Below are 20,438 nucleotides of genomic sequence, written 5' to 3'. Positions count from 1 at the left end.
TTAAAACTCACTGCATTAAAAAAGCATGGCACCCCCATAAGGAATTTGTGCATGTTAAACAATGTTGTAAAGCGTATTTTAACATGTTAAATTATAGCAAGGCCAGCCACTTAAGTACTGCATAAAGTGTGAATATATATCTTCTTCTTCTTCTTCCGGTATAGTTCAGACCACCATCTGGTGTAATTTCGAACTGTTGCGCTAATGCGCGGTGCGAGCGAACCATCTATATACAGGTAATACAATATATATATTGCGACATAAGCGATTTTTCATTGAGTTTTAGTGATTGCGACATAGTATTGAGAACAGTCGCTCCTTTTAGGTGCGCGATATATCTGCACAAAGCGAATTAGGTACGCCTGCGAAAAAGTTAACTTTATCCTCGAGATGCAAGGAAGGTCAGTTAGTGCTCAGAACTTGGTTGGGTATTGATTAAAGCACAGGTTTCATAAAAAATACACTTGTAAGTTGTAAAATTATACGAAACGGTATATATTTTTATTTGTTTTAATTAGGTTGATTTAAAAAAGCCATGCAATCTCATCATTCGGCTACAAAACCCGGGTTCTCTCAGTCCCCCTACCCCCGAAAAAGAAATGTTGATCCAAGTCTGTCTTAGTTACTGCAGTTTCTATGGTCATAGTTTTTTGTGAATTTTGTCAAATAAACGATACAAATGAAAGGTATGTGTTTTTGTACAATATTAGAACGATTGTGTCCTGTATTGTCAATTCAATATCTCAACAATAAAAAATATATCAGCATTTACGTATCTTGAATCAAAAAGAAAAACATAAAAGAAAGATTTTTGACTTATCCAAATATTTTTATCGCACTTCGATCGGTATCCGGAAACTGTTGTCAATACCATGTTGACTCTAATTTTATCTACATATTTTTCTTACTTCCTGTTTTGATTAGTAATCCAATTGAATTCGGTAAACCTTTCTGGACTAAAACCGATTTGGGTAGTTGTAATTACCAAACTATGGCTTCAGAAGATTTTAATCTTGAAAAATTGGAGAAACTTTTTGCTAAATGTAAAGATGGGGATCTTATTTTAATGGACGCTTACGTCGATGCCTACGAAGAACTGAGCAAGTAAGTGCATGCACTGTGATTATGACCTGGAAGCAAGATTTTCAAGTGTTTGCAAATCCGGATACCTAGAAGTTTTAAACTCTTAACTCCCCTTCATACTTGTTTAATAGTCCACCTATAATAATGATAGAATTAAACTGGTTCTCATTGCATGAAGTCATAGTGTCAGAATTAACAAAACCATGTCTTAATTGTCAAAGGTGCTGACGAAGAGAGAATTTATTAAGAAACCCCAAGTAATGTTATTTTCTGAATAGAAATTTTTTTGTAAATTATGATATCAAGAGTGTTTTCTACACATGCCACTGATTTATTACAGGTTATTTTCCATTCTGGGGTCAGTGTTTGGATTTGTTACATCAGATGTGGTTGAAAAAATTGGCATTCTTCGAGAATATCGGAACAGTGAGGTCTCGGAGAAATACATTACCATACAAAGCATGATTGAACATGAAGTAGAAACAAAAACTACTAACAGCAAAAAGAAAGCTTCAGGAGCGAGAACTCTACTGCGACTTCACAGAGCCTTGGAATTTACAGCTCGCCTTATGATGGATCTAAATACTGCTGACGACCATGAAAAGATGTCCCACATCACAAAGACAGCATATGACGACACATTGGCTCATCATCATCCCTGGCTTATACGAAAAGGTGTGCACGTTGCAGTGTACACTCTACCCACTAGAAAACACTTCCTGGAAAAACTAAAAATGGATGATGCTGAAAAGGCTAAAGACTTACTGGCAAAGGTATCGGATTATCAGAAGGAAATATTTGTCATTACAGAGAATATCTATACAAAGGAGAAACTACACGATTTACCTTAGTTTATGTAGTGATTTTGAATTGTTAAATCCTATCTGTGATTTTTTTTTACTTTTACATCTTTTTGTGCAATTTTGAGTATGTATTTTCCATGTACTTTATACAGCACTTTGTGACAAGATCTTTCTCCTCGCCTTTAGTTGTTTCATGTTTTTAAATCTTTTGTTTATGTGTATTGAAACCAGATGATACAATCTGCTTTCTTGTACAACATACTGATATGTAGTATACAAATCCGTACAATTAACCTCAGTCAATCTTATCAATATTCTTGACATTTGCTTTATAGGTATAGTACTTGCAGTGTAACTTTTATTAAACCAGAATTAAAGGAAATGCATTCCAGAAGCTTAAAGAATGAAATACGGTACCTATTGGATAAAGAAATTGCTTCAATAATGCTTGTAGCCTCTATTTTATAGAAGTGGAAATGATGCTATGGTCCTTGTTGAATTCTAGTTGCACAAGAACAATATAAATTTGTACATGAGGTTTGTGAGTAAAGGCATTGATCATTGGTCAAGGAAAATCTTTATTCTTCAATTGTTGATGTTGTCCCGTTTACAACTTTGTTAAAATCTATCCTTTGGTGTTATTGCACAAAATTTTGAAGGGTACAATGTTATCTTGTTAACCAGACTTGATGTTTACAACTTTAACTCTAATAAAATTTACTGTGAAATAATATTCTTTTTGTATGACTAATAAAGGAAGTTTATATTTGCCTTTGACAATCTATTTGGATTTATCTGTTACAAGTCAAATACAAAAAGTGACAGCTCTTTTTTATTTTCTGTTACATCAACCTAGCGATGCATCAATGTTTTGTGTGCTGAATGCTCTTCCATAAGGCATACATTGAGGGAGGATTGTATTCTGTAAATTTTTACTTCTTAAATGGGCACGGTCACGATTTTGGTCAAAAATTATTTTTCAGATTTTAATGTTTAAAATGCTTCAGTAAGGCATTTTTAATAGGCAACCAAAATTTTAGTGTCATTGGTTGAGTTCTAAGCAAGTTACAGAGCTTACAATCGATTCTTTGCTATGTAAACAAAGCTTTTGTTTACACTTTTAATGTTGAAGTGAAAATTCCAGTTTTAGACCTAAAATTAATGTGTTGAACATTAGGAACTGTTTATTTTGCTTAAAATGAATAAGAAGATAGACAAATCAGCTTGAAAAGATTTTTTACAGATAAATTGAACCTATGTAAACAAAAACAGAGCACAAGCCTTGTTTACATGACAAAGAATCGTGAGCCCTGTATCTTGCTTATAACTCTATGACTCGCTCCCAAATTTGATTTTAGAAATGCACTCCTAAAGCATTGTGAATAATTGAAACAAAAAAAATAGAATTCGACCAAATTTGTGACCATGCCCCTTAAGATTTGAAATACTAGTTTTCAAATCTAATAAGATCCATGTAAAGCCCCTACAGGCTACCATCAGACTTTCTTTTGGTCCCTTTACATTTAAAGTTAAACCAGGTTCAGACCCCGAACCTTGTGCAAGGGTATAGCACAAGCTCACCCGAACTTCCTCTTGGTGAGCTAAAAATGACACTTTTCAAAGAACCAGTTCAAATCAACATATTTCAAGTATTGAACCTATTTTATGGTAATAAAGTGATATTTTAAATATACCGTACTTTATATACCTACTTCTATCTTCTTTGAATGTTAGAATTACATTTACAAGCAAGACAGAGGTACTTAAACAAAGCTCTTGACTTGTTTTTTTAACACAATAACTAGACTCGAGCTTTGTTTACAAAACAAGGAATCTAAAATCTGTATCTCACATGTACCTAAAGTAGAGATCTCTGACTTTCAAATTTTGATAAAGCATTAAAAACACCAATACTATGTATTCAGGGCATGAAAATTTAAATTTGAATTTTTGAGCTCAAAACGAGTCTTGTTTTATTAGCTCAAGATAGCTACATACCTTTATACAAATATTAAGGCATTTAATAGGGTGATTATGGTGTATTATGAGCCAGATTGGGAGAGAAAATATGCTCTGGATAAGTAATCTTGGACAAAATGATTAGAGGTGCCTGACATTTTAAGTTATATACCGGTAACCCTCTAGCTAATAATACAAAAGGTACAAATCGCTGCCATCTTGGATTTATATAAAACTGTCGAATCAGGTGGAAGTTTCCTTTGAAACTCATCGGTAAAAATACTTTACGATCCTCTCATTCTCCCCATCGGTCTTTTAACATCTACGCTTACAACCAATTCAACCAAAATGGTGCATTACACATGCATATCATTCATAAAAATCAAGGTATGTATGCAACAAAATTTGAAAGTCATTATTTTTATAATGAAGTTATATATTTATATAACGTCAGGTGCCTGTGAGAATGATCAAGAAAAGGTTCCCACACCGCAGGTTCCTAAAATGTACTCATCTTTTGTCATTAAATGACAATTGAATTTATTAACAAAGAGCTACACACTCTTTTTATTTTAATAAACTGACTCAAATCATTATAACATGTTGGCTCTACAGTGCTTAGTCTGTATCTACAATATATCCAATGACTTGTCGGTGCTCTTGTCTGGCAGCCCTTTCCTGTCCTCTCTGTTTGGCCCGTAACACTCTACATAAAAACCTCCCCTTCTTGCGGTCTCCAAATCTCGCATCACTTTTTCATCAGCATCAAAGTTAGTGGAATAATTACGAAATTTGTCAATAACAGCCCAATCTTTTTTAGCTCTTTTTTCTTTTTGTCTCTGTTTGTGCTCTCGAATTAAGACCAAGTTGTCGTCACGATAACGCCGTTTCTTGTGTTGATTCATACGGCTCCTCTGTCGTCGAAGTTTATCCACTGCCTCTTTTGTTGGTAAATCGTGTAAAGAGGGAGCTTCTTTTTCGGTGTATTCTATCAGTGGATTTGGCAGTAATAGATCAATCTGTGTGTTATGATAAGTAGGACATGATATGGGATTTGAAATGGACACGTCTAGTATGACACAAGTGAGAGAATTTGTTGGGCAGATAATGTCCTCCCTTTTTGATAAAGGTTTGCCATTCTTTTGGACATCTGAAACTTTTCCAGGACTCACACAAAATCTTGAGGAATTGATAGATCCAAGTGTAGCTGTAAAATATGTCAATTTTACCATACTTTAATGACTGTGACAATGAAAATCATCTTTTTTTTGGTTAGATTTCCTACTTATTGAGATGAGTTGCTTCAAATTAATAAAAAGATATGAACATAAAATAACTGACTGCCTGAAGAGTCTGAAGATAATACAAGCATGAATGTCACTAGTATTGCTCTATTCTACACATTAATTGTTATTTAATGGAAAGACTTCCCTGTCTATATTTCAAAATACTCATAGCTAGTACTCAAATTAGTTTCAGTATTTGAAAATCTCATCAATATTTCTAAAGACGCAACCAACACCATACATCCAACATCTGCATATTACCTTGTGGAAGAGAGGACATCTGACGCAAACTCAATCTCTGTAGAGACCTACTCAGGAAATTCAGTGACAAAGCAGCCATATTAAGTTGTATTGTGGAATATATTATCTGTCAAAAAAAAAGAGTAAATTTGCAAAGCTGCTATAAATTGTTTACCAAACAGTAACTTATCAAATTCACATGGTAAAGTTAATGCAATTAGGTCAATTACCAATCAAACACCACCTACCCCTTACCCCCGAAGGCCAAAATTAAATAAAATGTATTTTTTAACCTTGTACAGTCACATTAATGTATGTATTTTATTTAAATACTTTGAATACATGTGAAGATGATCATGGTGATATTTGGTGAATGTTTGAAGATAAAATAACATCAATAATTTGTCTCTGATTAAAGAAGTTCATGTGCTAAACCGTTACAAGATGATAAACAAAATCAGAAATCTCACCTGGGTCTTTATAGAACAATAACAATAAACCAAACTTTAATTATTAAATTTGCAAGTTCCTCTCCGTGGGCGCCGCCATGTTTATTTTCAAGGTGATACTCTCTTTGATCTGATGATGTAGATAATTTCGTCTTTTGCTTTAACATTCGATATTGATTACAGCGTAATGACGTATTTTGATACAAAATGTCAAACTATCTTCAAGATTTTCCATTTCTAGTACAGCGTTTTGTGTGAATTATTTTCTTTTAGGCTATAGCATTCCGTTCGTTACTGCTCGGACCTTTACCTAGTTACTAAGTTTCCCTGGACTCATCTGTTCTTATCGTTGATATACGTCTCCGAATTTGTTGTGTCTCGTGACTGTCATCATCTTCATCAAGTTCAAGTAACGCATCAAGTCACCATGAGCCCTCCCAACTACACATTGAAGGTAAACATTTAAAAATGACGAATTATTGAAAATGGTAATAATAATATATGCCGACTTGTTGTCAGAATATTTATTTTTGTAAATTTATCAGTTAATATGAGATAAACACTGATAGTTGCGCAACTTCAAGTTGAATTGATGCTTCTAATTCTGATGGGTAATTTTCTTGTAGAGAGTATATGCATAACCATAATAACTGTTACATTAAGGTGTTTTATTTTTCAGGTGATTGTGTGTGTCCATTTCATCCTCTTGATGTGGTGTGTATGCATTTTATAGCTCTGCATGACTGTATATATATACTAAAATAATTAATAAATACATTTATACAGACATAGCAGCAAATATATATTTCCTTAAGGAAATCGATCGAGTCATCAAAAAATGTCAATGTTCAATGAAACATGAATTCGAGGAACTTTGATAAAACAAGAGAACTGCATTGTACTAAAGAAGTTTTCAATGTATAAAGTAAGCTGTCACTGCAGATTCAGACACCTGAAGTGGGAGCACTGTTCATTTATTGATTACAATTATAATAGCTGATTTTGATAATTCATTGATTGTATTTGTAAAATTGAAGTACACATTGAATTACACAACTTAATGCATGATCAGTACACATCACATGATCATGCAGATCTAGAAAAAAATTTCCAGGGGAGGGTTTTCCATGTTTCATAGTTTCAGTACCAGGTAATTTTACGTATTTGAATTTTCCATAGGATATAGAGGGGAGGGGGATCTGTACGTCCCCTCCCTTCCCCTCGAAGTCTATGCATGCATCACAAGTATAAGCAGTGTATCTACATCCTTTTGAATGTGAAATAAATTGCCAGTTCCTGAGGCTTGTTCCTCATATGCTTCCCAACATTTGTGTTATAGAGATGAGGAATTATGGCAAGCACTTGCAAGGCTGTTTGTTGAACATGCCTAATATAGAAATTAGTAATAAAGAGATGTTTGCAGTCTACAAATATTTCTTGCAAACATTTCAGGGCGACACAGTTTGCAATGGTTGCCTTTCTACCCCCAGTCTACTGGCTGAGCAATATCTTTGTCCTGCTGCTAGGAGTGTGGGGTATAGCCTGTCCTGAGTCGTATGATGCCATACTGATGGTAGGTGGGCCATTGACAGGCACAAAATCTTTGTTTAACAGGAAGATGTTTTCCTAGATTTATAGTACAAACTGTATTAAGTCATAATCTCTGTTTCATTGAAAAGAGCATCTTCGCAAGCCAAGGGTTTATGATCCACTCTGCTCCTCTACAACCCTTGGAAGATTTAGCCAACAAAATCAAAAATTGTGCAGTGGAATCTGATTGGCTCCGAAGCAAGGCAATCACAGAAAATCTATTAATTGGTGGTTTATTTTGTGTTTTCATACAACATTTAAATACAATCATTGTTACTATTTTTTACGTAATTAATGAATAGCATGCGATATATTATTACAAATATATGGGTTTTTTAAAATTATTCTTATTTTTCCCTTTTTTTCATGACAATTTTTTTCTAATACCTCTTAGATGAAAAATACTTATTTTAGCTGCTCCAATTTAATCAACTTAATCGCTAGATGGCACTATTGGCTAAAACTGCCAAGGGTTGTAGAGGAGCAGGTTGGATCCTTAACCCTTTGCTAGCGAACATGTGAAAACAGTTGTTAATTACAGAATTCATTTTAATGTAAGACATGATGCATATTGTATAATTAAGCAAGCTGTGGTTCAAAAACATTAGAATGGACTTTGATGGCTAAGAATGTACAGTATTAGGAAAATAATATATGTATAATTTGCTGTGACTATTTATATACATGTATATATATATATATATATATATATACCGGTATATTTCTGTTCTCTGTTTTGAATTATCATAAAAATCAAAGTGCACTCTATACCTAACTTTATGTTCCCTTTTTTCAGTACTTAATCCTGCATGTGTTCACTATCCTAGAAGACATCATACTTCTTGGGATCCACCAACCAAGAACCAGAGATAGTGTAGAAATTAATGGGGTGCGACAAGGTATGAATTTAGGAAACATCTCAAAACATTTTAAGAATGTATACCCATAGCAGAATGCAATAAAATTACAATGTTTGGCCAAATCATTTGTCACCAGGTAACAGAGACTATTTATATAAAAATATGGCCAGGTAGAGAAAATGTCCTCTAGATTAAAGAAGGGAGATTTATTTTTATTTTGGAGGTCTGTTTGTCTACATTCAAGACAGACTTCACAAGTGATTGTGCAAAAGCTCTTAGCTTAGATTATGGAAAGAAAACAAAAGTTGAAGTTGGTTCCATTTGACTTTGTCATCATTGGGCACAGAAAGTTTTGCAAAATAGTTTTCATACAAATATTTTTTTATTCTTCGAGAAGCAGTTACATGTACCTATCTCAGAATTTACTCTCATAGAAATTGCCTTTGAAGAAAATTTAAACTAACTGTATATATGATTTGCATTATTAAAGAAATTTCATGACTGTACATGCTTTGGTCTTTTCTTGTAGGTATTAAAGATGAGTACAGATTCAGCTTAGGGTATCCTTTATAATATTTCAAAAACAAAATTCTTATAATGTAAGTAGTTTTAATTACCATAAGCTAAAAATTTCATAATTTTCTACAAAGTTCCAGTCGCAATTGTTTTTATTTCATGCTTTTTAGAAAAAAAAAACTGCTGTATTAAGACATATGACTCTAAAGAAAACTTAAAGCATACACGATGCGTTTAATTTTCTGAAGAAATGGTATTGATTGCAAACTTGGTGAAATAAAAATCAGAGTGTTAATTTCTCAATTTACTGTATTTAAAGTTTGGGATGGCATAAAAATTATGACTGTCTTGGTTTCCCTCTAGTTTAATATGCAGTGACACACATCAAGTTCCAGGTTTTAAACTCATTCTGCTCTCTCATGAGTGTTTCTTTAACTGATGACAGCATGGCCATCACAAACTTAATCCTGAAGCCCTTCACCGCCTTCCTGCTGTGGAGAATCTACCAGGACCGAGGAGGCCGATTCTCTGATTTCCACTTCCCCCAGTTTGGTAAGATTTACTATTTTTTGCCTCACTGTATTGTCAGCTGTCAATACCAGGGTATTCTTGTTTGTTACTAAATGAGATTCGCAAGAGAATGCTGTTCATAGTACATTAGTTTTTCCTTTTATGACCACATAATATTAGTAATGAAAGTAACTTTTGAAAGTATATGTTTGAATTTGTAATGCCTCTATTGTTATGTTAAAAAACAGGAAGATAAATGTTGTGTTCATGTAGCGTCTGTAAACGTGTATGTTCCATGGATTAAGCTCTTTACTGTGTTAATATTTTGTAGGAGGAAGCCCGTCTCACCAGGGTAACTACGAGAATATCGACCAGCCTGTCCCATCCAACAACGTGGAGACCGCTTCATCTGCCATAGACAAACCACACCCGTAGACAAACCACACCCATAAACAAACCACACCCATAAACAAACCACACCCGTAGACAAACCACACCCATAAACAAACCACACCCACAGACAAACCACACCCGTAGACAAACCACACCCATAAACAAACCACACCCACAGACAAACCACACCTGTAGACAAACCACACCCATAGACAACCCACACCCCAAGACAAACCACACCCGTAGACAAACCATATCTGTTATCCTTTGCTGATGAATATACAGAACACTGAATCTGTCCCTGTATGCTGTTCCATTGACATCACCATTGTAATGTTCTAGTCACCAGTAACTGTCTTTTCCGTTTACTTAGTATTCCTAACTAACATTCCATGTTATGTCATGTTCCCCGATAAATGAGGAGCTTATGTCTGTGTACCTTGTGATTATGGTGTGATTTTTACCCATTTTTAAAAACTTTTTAAATTTATTGCTTTTTTAAGTACTTATTATCATTCCAAAAGAAAACATTCCATAATGACAATGCATACATAAACTAAAATAACAACTTACAATGTTTGTTTTATATTGTACAGAATTGTCATTGTTTTATATTCCAAACAAGATTTTAAACTGTTCTTCTTTTTAAACAAGACACTTGTCACATGTACCAATGTCTTACAATGTTAAAGTTCACAGGTGAACTCTAATATTTTTGATTGGTTTTTTTACATGACTATATTCTATAGACTATATTAATATCTTCTATATACTAAAAAGTTATTTTTATTTTCTTAAAGTTTTTTTGAGGTAATAAATTCAGGATAACCACCAGATAAATGCATAATCTTTTAAATTATTTTTAGGGAAATTCGGTTTTTGTAAACATTGTCTTTTCTGAGTTGTGAGATATTCGAGTTAGAATGTGTGCTTTTAATTTTTCTAGATGTCATTGAAAAGTTGTTAGTGCAATAATGTGTTGAAGCTATGAGAATTTCAAGTGCACATACCAGTGAACTAAGATGTCTGTGTTCCCAGTTTATGCTCTCCATTATACCGTATATACCGATAGATGTGTTAGATAGCTGTAGTTTATATAATTCTGAGTGTCTGTGATGCATGTACTGATGCTTGTGTTACTTCTCCAACTGTCGATTACACTTTTCGAGGTTTGTATGCAAAGTGTGAGAAAATGATTGCTTCGGAGTTTATCTTGAATGTGCAATATGAGTTGTTAATATTTAGCCTTTGATATATGAATTATGATTTTATTCATTTAACCTGAATTTTTACAAAATTAAATCTTCTACATTCCACATGTTCTTCTTTTTATGAATAAAACTAATGTAGATATAACAAGGGCACAATAAAGGTGTGAAGTTTACAATAGATCAAAACAGGGATATGCTGGTATCATTGAAAATCTTTACTGAAGAACAGAAAGTGTGCAATTTCTCTTGGACTTATTTACATGGAGGCTTCATTGTATTGATCTTCATAAAATTCAGATGCATCTCGATTTTATCAGTTGATTACCTGTGTGTATGCTGCAGTATACAATTCTATTAACAATCTAAAGAACAGAAAGTGTACAATTTATAAATTGATATGGAAGACTCATTCCATGGTAGAATTTATAGCGTGGGTCCCTGGAAATTTAAAGAAGAATATAAAAGGCAACGGGGTTCATACCTTGTTGCATATATCATACTATGTATCTATATCATATTTTTCTAATCGATTAATGTTCATTCATGGGTTATATAATGTGACGGGCACAACGACCCCCCAACTTAAGGTATTCAATGTATAATCAAGGGATATTGAACAATTTTGAATCGTTTAAAACCAGTTAAATAAGTACTGCTAAAAAACAATGAAAGTGAAATGAACCAAATTCACATGACTGACAACATATAAGAAGCCGGTCATTTTGCACCTTAAATTTTTTTTAAAGAGTTATCTCCCCTTGTTGAAAAAAAGAAAATTTTAATTTCGTCAGAATATCTGCGGTAAATGATTCATTTTAATTCATATTTTGATAAAGAGAAAGTTTATGCATGTATTAACCAAGAGTGTTTTACAAATTTTAAGTTTCTTTTTACAATATCGCATTAAAACATACGTTGCCCATAGACTTTAATACAAAATTCAAGGTGTAATTAGTTGAACCATAATTAATATTTTGAAAATTCCTTTGGTGGAGTATTTTCATTTGATAACACCTTCAAAATGATACCATGATTAGGAAAATCGGACCATACATTTCTTAGGTACAAAATGTGGTCGTTATACATCGAATACCATTTACATAGTAAATACGCCTCGGGACACCCCCCCCCCCCCCGGCAAACTCAAATATCCCTCGCATTTACCAAAATATTATATATCAAACCCAAATGTTTTAAAATTTGAAGCATTGTTTAATGTATCAAACAAAATACAACTTTATATCAAGATTTGTAAATTTATAAATACAATTATTGAGAGAGTTAGCTCTCTTGGTTAATGTACATGTACTAATCCTTCTTCACAATGTAATTTTTGTTTATATCTTCTCTACACTGTAAACACAGTTTATTGAGAATAAAGTTCATTGTCATTGTCACTCCTCCACCCCTCCTGAAAAAATTCTGAATCTATGATTATAAGTAAACAATGTGTAGATTTGTATATTATCAGAAAATTCCGATTCCATGATTTTTCTTGGTATTTTACCTTTTCTTGCTAGGAAGCTTTGCCAAATTGCAGTCTCAATTTCTAAAGAATAAATTCAATGCTTTTCTATGTTAAAGGGACTTGGACACGATTTGACTTAAAATTTTCAAATTTAATTTTACCATTTTTAATGTTTATATTGATAACTATAGAAGTTTATAATGCAATGTCAAAATCTGAATGTCAAATATCAAGTTATAAGCAAGATACAGAGTTCATAATTCTTTGTTTTGTAAACAAAGCTCGAATATTGTCATTTTTTACATATGTGTTGTATTGGTGTAAGTTTCACTCAAATGTATCTTTCTTTTGTTGATAATAGTATTTATGAAGATATTGAATTAGTTTAAATTGTTTTTTACATGTCATTTTGTCCCAGACATGGTAACTCTCTACATTACATATTTGTAAACAACTACCTGGTATTAGACTCGAGCTTTGTTTACATAACAATCAATTCTTCCTCCGTATCTCGCTTGTAACTTGACTTTAACATTCAATATTTTGGTCAATCATTTAAAATGCATCAGTAAACTATTTTATAAATAAAAAATAAAAATGAAATTTTTGATCTCAAATCGTTTCCAAGTCCCTATAGGAATATGTCCCCACCTCAGTTGTAGCATCTTCATGACCTCTAAGGATTACAATTTGACCAAACTTCCTCCACATTTTTGACTCCTCCACTGGCAGACTTCTCTGAATCATGCAAGTAAAATTTCTTTCAATAACGTTTTTTGCCCAAGAATAATTCTTAGCCTCTATGTTCTTTCATATGTATTTCAGATTTTGAACCCCCATTTGGGTCTCTTTCTAATTGTGTGTGTGTGTGTGTGTTGGGGGGGGGGGGTGGGGGGTGACGTGAATCTGATAAATTAACGTTATCAAAAGAAGCTGATATTAAAGCTTGGATATAATGGGATATCTAGTTCCTGAGAAGAGTATTTTTGAAACGTTTAAGGAAAAAGAATCATTCTTTGAGAATTTTGAGATGATCGATTTGAATTCGCCCGACCGTATTTGATCACCTCATAATATTCAAAGAATGGTTCCTTAATACTTATATATCTTTTAGCATCTGTACGATTAAATACAAATCATTTTGCACACAGTTTTTCCTTTCACATGGGCTATGTTTTAACAACAAAGCGTATGACTCACGACCAAATTACTGAATGGTCATTAATCACAGTTTTATTAGAGATTGAAGGTAATGGCTGTAAAATATAAATAATAATCATAGGAATCAAAATAGTCGTAAACTAATGGTTTTATACAAATTTTTTGATTAAAGATCACTTACGACTCTGTCGTAACTTTATTTAATTTTTTGAAAACGCAGGCCAGATTTTCAAATGTGTGCAAAACGGTAACATATTCTAGCAAACATGACATAATCTGAGATAGGGTTATTCCCGTTTTGAACACAACAGAAAATCAGGCATAGAAAAAAAGGAAAAAGTGTGCTGATTGAATATGCATTATGTACATTAATACGATGCGTGGTCCGGTCGGGTTTATGAGAGCATACAGACAGAGCCATTCAAAGACATCAAACAACATTTGTTCAGGGGGGCATTAACATTGGCTGTACATCAACCCATAGATAAAAGATGTTTCAACGGCCTCAGCATCCGTCATGTTTCGTTAATACCTACATCAATGATGCCTGGCGGTAGTACTCCCCTTGCAGTAGTAGTTAGGCACCTTATTTACTGCACGAGAGCCCCGGGATCCATCATGTCCGTCAAACTGTAAGTACTACGTGTAGTTTTCAATAACTTCTGTGGTGTACTCAGAAAGACAGATTTTTGAAAATGAGTTTATTTTGAAAATTAGCAATATTTCTTGAGCAATGTTATTTTGATTTTTATTTTAAAAAAAAAAGGTTACCCAACACTTCGTATCAAAACTATTCGATAGTTTTATCCACAGGTTTTAAAAAATGTAAACAGAAGATTTTTTTTAAATTTAAGTATTTTTAAATTAAAAGTCGTATTAATTTATTAGACATTAACTGAATATCATGCATTAATTCATAACAAATTTAAAACTTTACAGAGACTAGTCAACTTGAAACCAAAACAGATGTTCCCGCTACTTTCTCTCATAAAAATGCCAAAAATCATATTATACATGTACATTTGTAATATAAAATAACTATGATCATGTACCATAATTTTTTTCAAACAACGAAATCATGCTTCAGAAATGATACTTTAACCTTATCCTTACAGTAAAATGTTGGTGTAGTTTTCCACCTTATTGAAAAATTGGATTTGTCATCTTGGACTCTACTGATAGCATCGCCATAATGGAGACAGATGGTTAGAATAGCTGTGAAGTGTGCCATTAAGGCTACACACGACACCACTGTAGGGAGATGTAGACTGGTAGGCAATGGATAAAAGTTCACAATGCTGACTGGTTATTATTAACGATATACATTTACTACGGACTTCAAATTGATTATGATATTCATTTGATCACTTTCAGCCCGCGGCGATAGGCAGCATGCAGCAATGAATCTAAATCTGAGTCGATTGCCGTAAAGACCACAGAATCCAGAGCTTACCCACAGAATCTACATCATGACAGAACTAGACCCTTATACAGCCAATTTCAACATCCGTCGCTGGACCGTGGAGCAGGTCAACTCTAACAATGTGAGTGACATCTGGGACCGGATATTGGACCTGGACGAAGAGTTTGACTCGTTCGTCCTTCACCCCTGGGCCTGGGTGGAGGCAGACCTGACCATCCCCTTCTATGTGTACCTGGTGCCCGTCCTGGCCGCGCTGACGCTGTGTTCGAACACTCTCATGTTGGCGGTGTTCGTGAGGGAGAGGATGTTCTCCTCCATCAACCTCCTAATGATCGCTATCGGCGTCTCCGACACTCTACACGTGATCTTTCCCTCGCCTTTCTTGCTTGGACTGTATTTTTCGGATGTATCGCCGTTCATTCCAAACCACCTCTGTCGGTTGTGGGATTACCTTGCTAAATATATACCGGAAATCACGCACACGGCCTCAATATGGCTGACGGTTCTACTCAGCATCCATCGATATATTGGGGTGTGTCACCCGTTTTATATCAGACAATTCTCGACGAGAAAAAGAAGTTTGTTATGTGTTTTGATTGTGTATATTTTATCGTCCACGCTCCATTTCTGTCGATTTATCGATACAACATATGTGGATTTCCGCGTGGTTTATGGAGAAATGGAAATTCACACGTGTAAGGCCGTGCACGCCGATTGGATCAAGGGTTACGAGGTGGTTTATGAATGCATCTATTACTGGAACACCATCGTGTTCGTCAAAGTGATCCCACTGTCTGTTGTCGTCACGCTGGATTTCCTGATGGCCAGGAAACTTCTCCGTGCCGACAATAAACGGCAGCGCTTCCGGTCCGAGAACCAGACCAGCAAGGAGAGTCGGCGGGTGACGTGGATAGTGATCGCCGTGGCCGCCATTTTCTCCTTGGTTGAAATTCCCATAACTGTCATCCTTATTCTTTGGACGCTGTCTATGGTACACGACAAGATGTATGTGTCTGAGGTTCAGTTGGGGGAGCTAAGCGTCATCTTCAACATTATCATTTACATATCTTTTCCTTGCATCTTGTTTTTATACTGTCTAATGAGCAAGAAATTCCGGAAACATTTACCATGTGGGACTCTGCAGCTTATTTTGGTGAGGAAGTTTCGATTGACACCTCCAGAAAGTATTGAAACTGAATGCTGAGTTACTAACTGAATGTACTAACAGATGTTGTGTGTGGTCAAATGTTAATTTAATGGTAAATTAATATGTTGATGAAATCTGACATAATAGTTTCCAGTTTCCACAGACCAATTATTTCACAATGCTCTGGTAGCTGACTTTAGTCTCTGTGTCCATAACAACTATAAATTGGTGAAGAAATAATTTAAAGAAAAACAAACGAGAAAAGTTCATTAAAATTTAATTCTACAACAAAAAGTTTTCTTTCTTTCTCTTAGGTTTTATACCAAATGTTTTATAGTACAATTTTAAGAAGTCCATAAAAAATATACAAAAACTTTTAACTACTGAAACAAGACTTTTTGTATAAAAGTAAGTGATAGTGTTTTGATGACTTTTGTGGCTGTCAATTTGACCAGGCGGTTCCCTCTTCCCCACACACGCCAGCTGTTGTTGCTCTATTTGGGCGGTAATTCATTTGTTACTGGTAGAGAACAGGGCCAGAAGTCCAGCGGCTAGTCCCACAGACATCAGGTAATTACTGAACAAAGGTCAAGGACAAACACTCATTTTTCACGTTTCTCTAGATAGAAAGAGTCACTTCAAAAGTAATTGGCAAAATAAACTATTCAAAATTATGCTTTGAATAGCTATCATCTTTGACCTTCAAATACTTTTGAAAGTCCTGCTATTTCACTTTGCCTTTAACTTAGAATTGCATATGTTAGTTTATGAAACAAGTATAAATAAATTGGGCCACTAGTATAACTTTGTATAACGATCCCACATATTATGTAAAGTTCCTTTCTTTTTGTTGTATATTTATTTAGTATAACATTTTGTCAAAACATTATCATTTTCATATTCTTAATTGGTTGGAAGATACCATACATATTTTAAAATCTTCTTAGGAGAAGACACAACTTTTTTTATGTATTAGAACTATTTTAACTAGACCTTGGATTTCGGTTGAATGTAGCTATCTATTTCTTACATCAAAACAACTTAAAAATGACGCTATATTCAAGTGAAATATGCACCAATTGAGTAGTCTTAGCTCAAAGCCAGACAAATCGTGTTGATTTCAAAGAGCCATTGCTGAGAGGCCAACAATGAAATAGACAGGTCTACGTCACAGTGCTGTTTGATACAACTATCTAATGTCCAAGGTCTTGTTAAAATGATTCTAATCAGCTATTTAAATACCTGTACATGGAAATTTTTAGATCACCTCATGACTATACATTTTAGAATAATCAAATTTTTATTTTTTTGTCATGGTTGGGAGGGTTTCCAAAACCTCACCAGTCTTAAATACTTAAATTTTGGAAATTTTGTCTTAAGTGACAAAGGAATGCCCTTTCTTGTGTGTGACCCTCGTGCACATTGTATAAAAAAAAAAAAAAATCAAGGATACAACATGGGGCTGAAGTTCTTGAGGACGTAGAAGGAGCAGAGGATGAGGAGCACCAGGTAGAAGGCGTTGTTGTAGAAGATGGAGAAGGTGGTCGCCTCGTAGTCAGCAACCTCGTTCTTCTTCCACAGGATCCTGGGCAAAATAACACAAAACATGATACTTATCTCTACATATATTAAAAGTATTAATTATTCCCTGGATCCAAACAGTTAAGTCAGGTGTAAAGTAATACAGTTAAACATGCTTATAGTGAACACACTATAAGGAATTGACATTGATAGCAAAGATATTTTTATTCCCTTTAACTTTTAGTTTAACTATATTGAACATTTAATGGATGTAATAAATTATGCTTCCAACGAAACAAAATTGTCCTTGCCTGGTAGGCACTAGTGGTAGTTCGTTATAAGCATCCTTTAATTGTAATCTTTTAGTAATCAATTTGTTACTCTGAACAAGCAATCAGCAGAACTAGTTACCTTTCATCTCTTTCTTTTCTTGTCATCTTTTTGTCATCAGAAAACTTCTTGGTCATTTCCCTGGTCACAGCATCCTCCCTCTTTTGGGCAATTCTAAAATTGAAAATCAAAGTAAATAGTGATGTATAATTTCCACGTTACAGTGATGATTAAAGGATTATATCTAAATACATGAAAAGATTAACAGTAAAAATTGTGATTTATCATTGGAAATTGTTTATTTATATATATATACATTCATATTAAAGATTTTTAAAAATATTTCTCTGACTAAAACTCTTTAACCAAACGTTCTTACTTGCAAAATTCTCGTGTATTTAAAAATTACTATAGATCTTTGATTACTTCCTTTGTGCTATAAAATTTATGGCTTACTTGTGCTTGAGGACAAATTTGACATTCTTGTAAGCAAAAGCCACAAGGTATGTACTGACGAGCGTTCCTACAGCAAACAGAATTCCTGACTGATAAAGGTCCATCTGATGAATCCTCCAAAACAGCCCTGATAACAAAGAAAATAACATGCATCTTTTATTACTCTTAATGCTGAAATTTCTATCCATATGTTCGTAAAACAATAATTAAAAAACAACACTGATTTTGGAATATCATCATTATTTCTACGACTAATTAGAATTCAAAATGAAATAAATATTAATCTAAGACAGTTAGACTTATTCCACTCTAAAGCTAAATTCAACACTTAAAACAGATTTTTATACTGGAATAATCATTAGGGAAGTATGGCACACCTCCATATTGTGAAATACTTTCTATTAAATTCACCATAAGTTTATATTTTTGTCACTATCTTATTAATATCTTTAATCAAAATGCAATAGGTTAAAGCATCAACTATTAATCTACAAGACAAGTTTGAAACCTGCTGAGACCTTTGTCATATAGACTGTGATTAAGAATTTATTAACAAATGTAATACTGTAGTACAATTTGAAATATTGATATTATTTTCATCCACAAATATATGTCAAGATGTCTCGTACAATAATAAGAATACGATTCTATGCTGCATTCTATTCTTGTTTATTTACTTATGATCATAAAGATAAATTCTAAAGATTTGTAGAGTAATCTAATTGTAACATTTTATTTATAAATTTTCATATGAACAAGTATAATTTTTTTAAAAATGTATCAAGAATTGAAAAAAAATCATTATCTGAAAATGTAATCAATTTTTTCAACTTGTTTTTACCATTCAAAAAGGACGATCGATGTTGCCTTCTTATGACCAAAAACATAAGTTTAAACTTTTGATGTGACTACGTGGCATACTTACATATGGGAATCGCCGACACGATCAGGGCATTGCCGTAGAACAACGCCGAGGATTTTGTGGACACATTACGGCTGAAGTCCTGAAGAAGAAGCTCCTCTTCTTTGGTTAATGATTTCTGTGCTTTATCTTTCTTGCTGGACATTTTGGAGTGTGTAATGTTCTGTCGCCGGTAAACGCTGCGAGTGTGACTTGTGACGAGGTCAAACCGGATGTAACATATGATTTGAACATCGAGCCCGAAGTGTATCATGACCAGCTACGAACTATTGCATTGTTAGTGAAATCTCTCCAAATTTAATGATATATTTTGATTAAAAATTTTCAAAAAACTATTCTATATCACAGGTAACTTTTAATGATTACTTACTCTGACGTGACGATGTCATACAGTAACACCCCCCCCCCCCCGAATTGTATGTAAAGAATCTCATACGCCACCCGGCACCCCCCCCCCCCCCCAACACTCCACCACTGGCACCATGCTTGGGATTTCCAATGGTTTTAGGAGAGACATCGAGAATTTCGCAAAACAATATGCAAATATATGTTATCAAGCCGGTCCTTAACTATAGTTATCTGTCCGTAAACTACAGTTTACAACCGATAAACCTAGTTTATTGACTGTGAAACTATGTTCAGCTCAAGTTTGTTTGTTTTTTTTGTGAGTTTAGCGTGCCGTAAATATTTTCTACTTCCAAACTGAACGAAGTCAATTTCAGTTTAATGCGACAGAGTTCAAGTTCCAGAACTATTCTCAATACCCCTACCACTAGGCCCGCAGCCTGTCTGTACCTGGGATGTCTACATCAGATATATCCTAGCTACTCCCACAGGGAGCACTGTTCACAGTACACACTGAGGGTAATGACCGCAATGATGCCAGAAGTTAACTTATATTTGGAGATATCCTGTTTGTTGGCTTGTTTTACATTTTTGGGGATATATCACAAACTTTCGATGTGTGTGTGTGTGTTTGATTTTGTGCTCGGTTTCCAAAATCATCCTTAAGGTTTTGGTTTCAGCGCAAATTTTTTTCGATTTTCGAAATATACTTTCCATCCGGCCTGGGTTTGTTTCTTTGCTTCGGCGAAGTGAGTTCCCCTCAGT

General features: G+C 34.1%; 4 protein-coding genes and 1 long non-coding RNA gene across 5 annotated transcripts; 3 read left to right on the top strand and 2 right to left on the bottom strand.

Moving 5' to 3' along the window:
• The first annotated feature begins 902 nt into the window (after nucleotides 1-902).
• LOC105345704 (ceramide-1-phosphate transfer protein) lies at nucleotides 903-2,487 on the top strand. The gene is made up of 2 exons (XM_011453982.4): nucleotides 903-1,104; nucleotides 1,424-2,487. The coding sequence occupies exons 1-2, from the start codon at nucleotides 992-994 to the stop codon at nucleotides 1,932-1,934; spliced, it is 624 nt and encodes a 207-aa protein (XP_011452284.1). The 5' UTR covers nucleotides 903-991; the 3' UTR covers nucleotides 1,935-2,487.
• Nucleotides 2,488-4,400: 1,913 nt separating this feature from the next.
• On the bottom strand, nucleotides 4,401-6,000 carry LOC105345703 (uncharacterized). The gene is made up of 3 exons (XR_010711692.1): nucleotides 5,842-6,000; nucleotides 5,393-5,498; nucleotides 4,401-5,052 (listed from the first exon to the last, which is right to left on the bottom strand). It is a non-coding gene; the product is annotated as an uncharacterized lncRNA (long non-coding RNA).
• A 98-nt stretch (nucleotides 6,001-6,098) lies between these two features.
• Nucleotides 6,099-11,005, top strand: LOC105345702 (type-1 angiotensin II receptor-associated protein-like). Its single transcript, XM_066078088.1, has 8 exons — nucleotides 6,099-6,274; nucleotides 6,500-6,534; nucleotides 7,273-7,393; nucleotides 8,207-8,309; nucleotides 8,800-8,830; nucleotides 9,232-9,338; nucleotides 9,628-9,727; nucleotides 9,796-11,005. Exons 1-8 carry the CDS (start codon nucleotides 6,248-6,250, stop codon nucleotides 9,797-9,799), a joined length of 528 nt encoding a protein of 175 aa, XP_065934160.1. The 5' UTR covers nucleotides 6,099-6,247; the 3' UTR covers nucleotides 9,800-11,005.
• Nucleotides 11,006-14,012: 3,007 nt separating this feature from the next.
• On the top strand, nucleotides 14,013-16,674 carry LOC105345700 (sex peptide receptor-like). The gene is made up of 3 exons (XM_020074275.3): nucleotides 14,013-14,161; nucleotides 14,645-14,800; nucleotides 14,904-16,674. The coding sequence occupies exon 3, from the start codon at nucleotides 14,999-15,001 to the stop codon at nucleotides 16,154-16,156; it is 1,158 nt and encodes a 385-aa protein (XP_019929834.1). The 5' UTR covers nucleotides 14,013-14,161; nucleotides 14,645-14,800; nucleotides 14,904-14,998; the 3' UTR covers nucleotides 16,157-16,674.
• LOC105345701 (translocon-associated protein subunit gamma) lies at nucleotides 16,360-19,551 on the bottom strand. Its single transcript, XM_011453979.4, has 5 exons — nucleotides 19,332-19,551; nucleotides 18,407-18,533; nucleotides 18,032-18,124; nucleotides 17,553-17,684; nucleotides 16,360-16,676 (listed from the first exon to the last, which is right to left on the bottom strand). Exons 1-5 carry the CDS (start codon nucleotides 19,471-19,473, stop codon nucleotides 16,610-16,612), a joined length of 561 nt encoding a protein of 186 aa, XP_011452281.3. The 5' UTR covers nucleotides 19,474-19,551; the 3' UTR covers nucleotides 16,360-16,609.
• Between the last annotated feature and the right edge of the window lie 887 nt (nucleotides 19,552-20,438).

Source organism: Magallana gigas, chromosome 3 (assembly GCF_963853765.1).
Source record: "Magallana gigas chromosome 3, xbMagGiga1.1, whole genome shotgun sequence".
Taxonomy (NCBI): Eukaryota; Metazoa; Mollusca; class Bivalvia; order Ostreida; family Ostreidae; genus Magallana; species Magallana gigas.
Note: the sequence above shows the minus strand (reverse complement) of the source record. Positions and strands in the feature narration are given on the sequence as shown.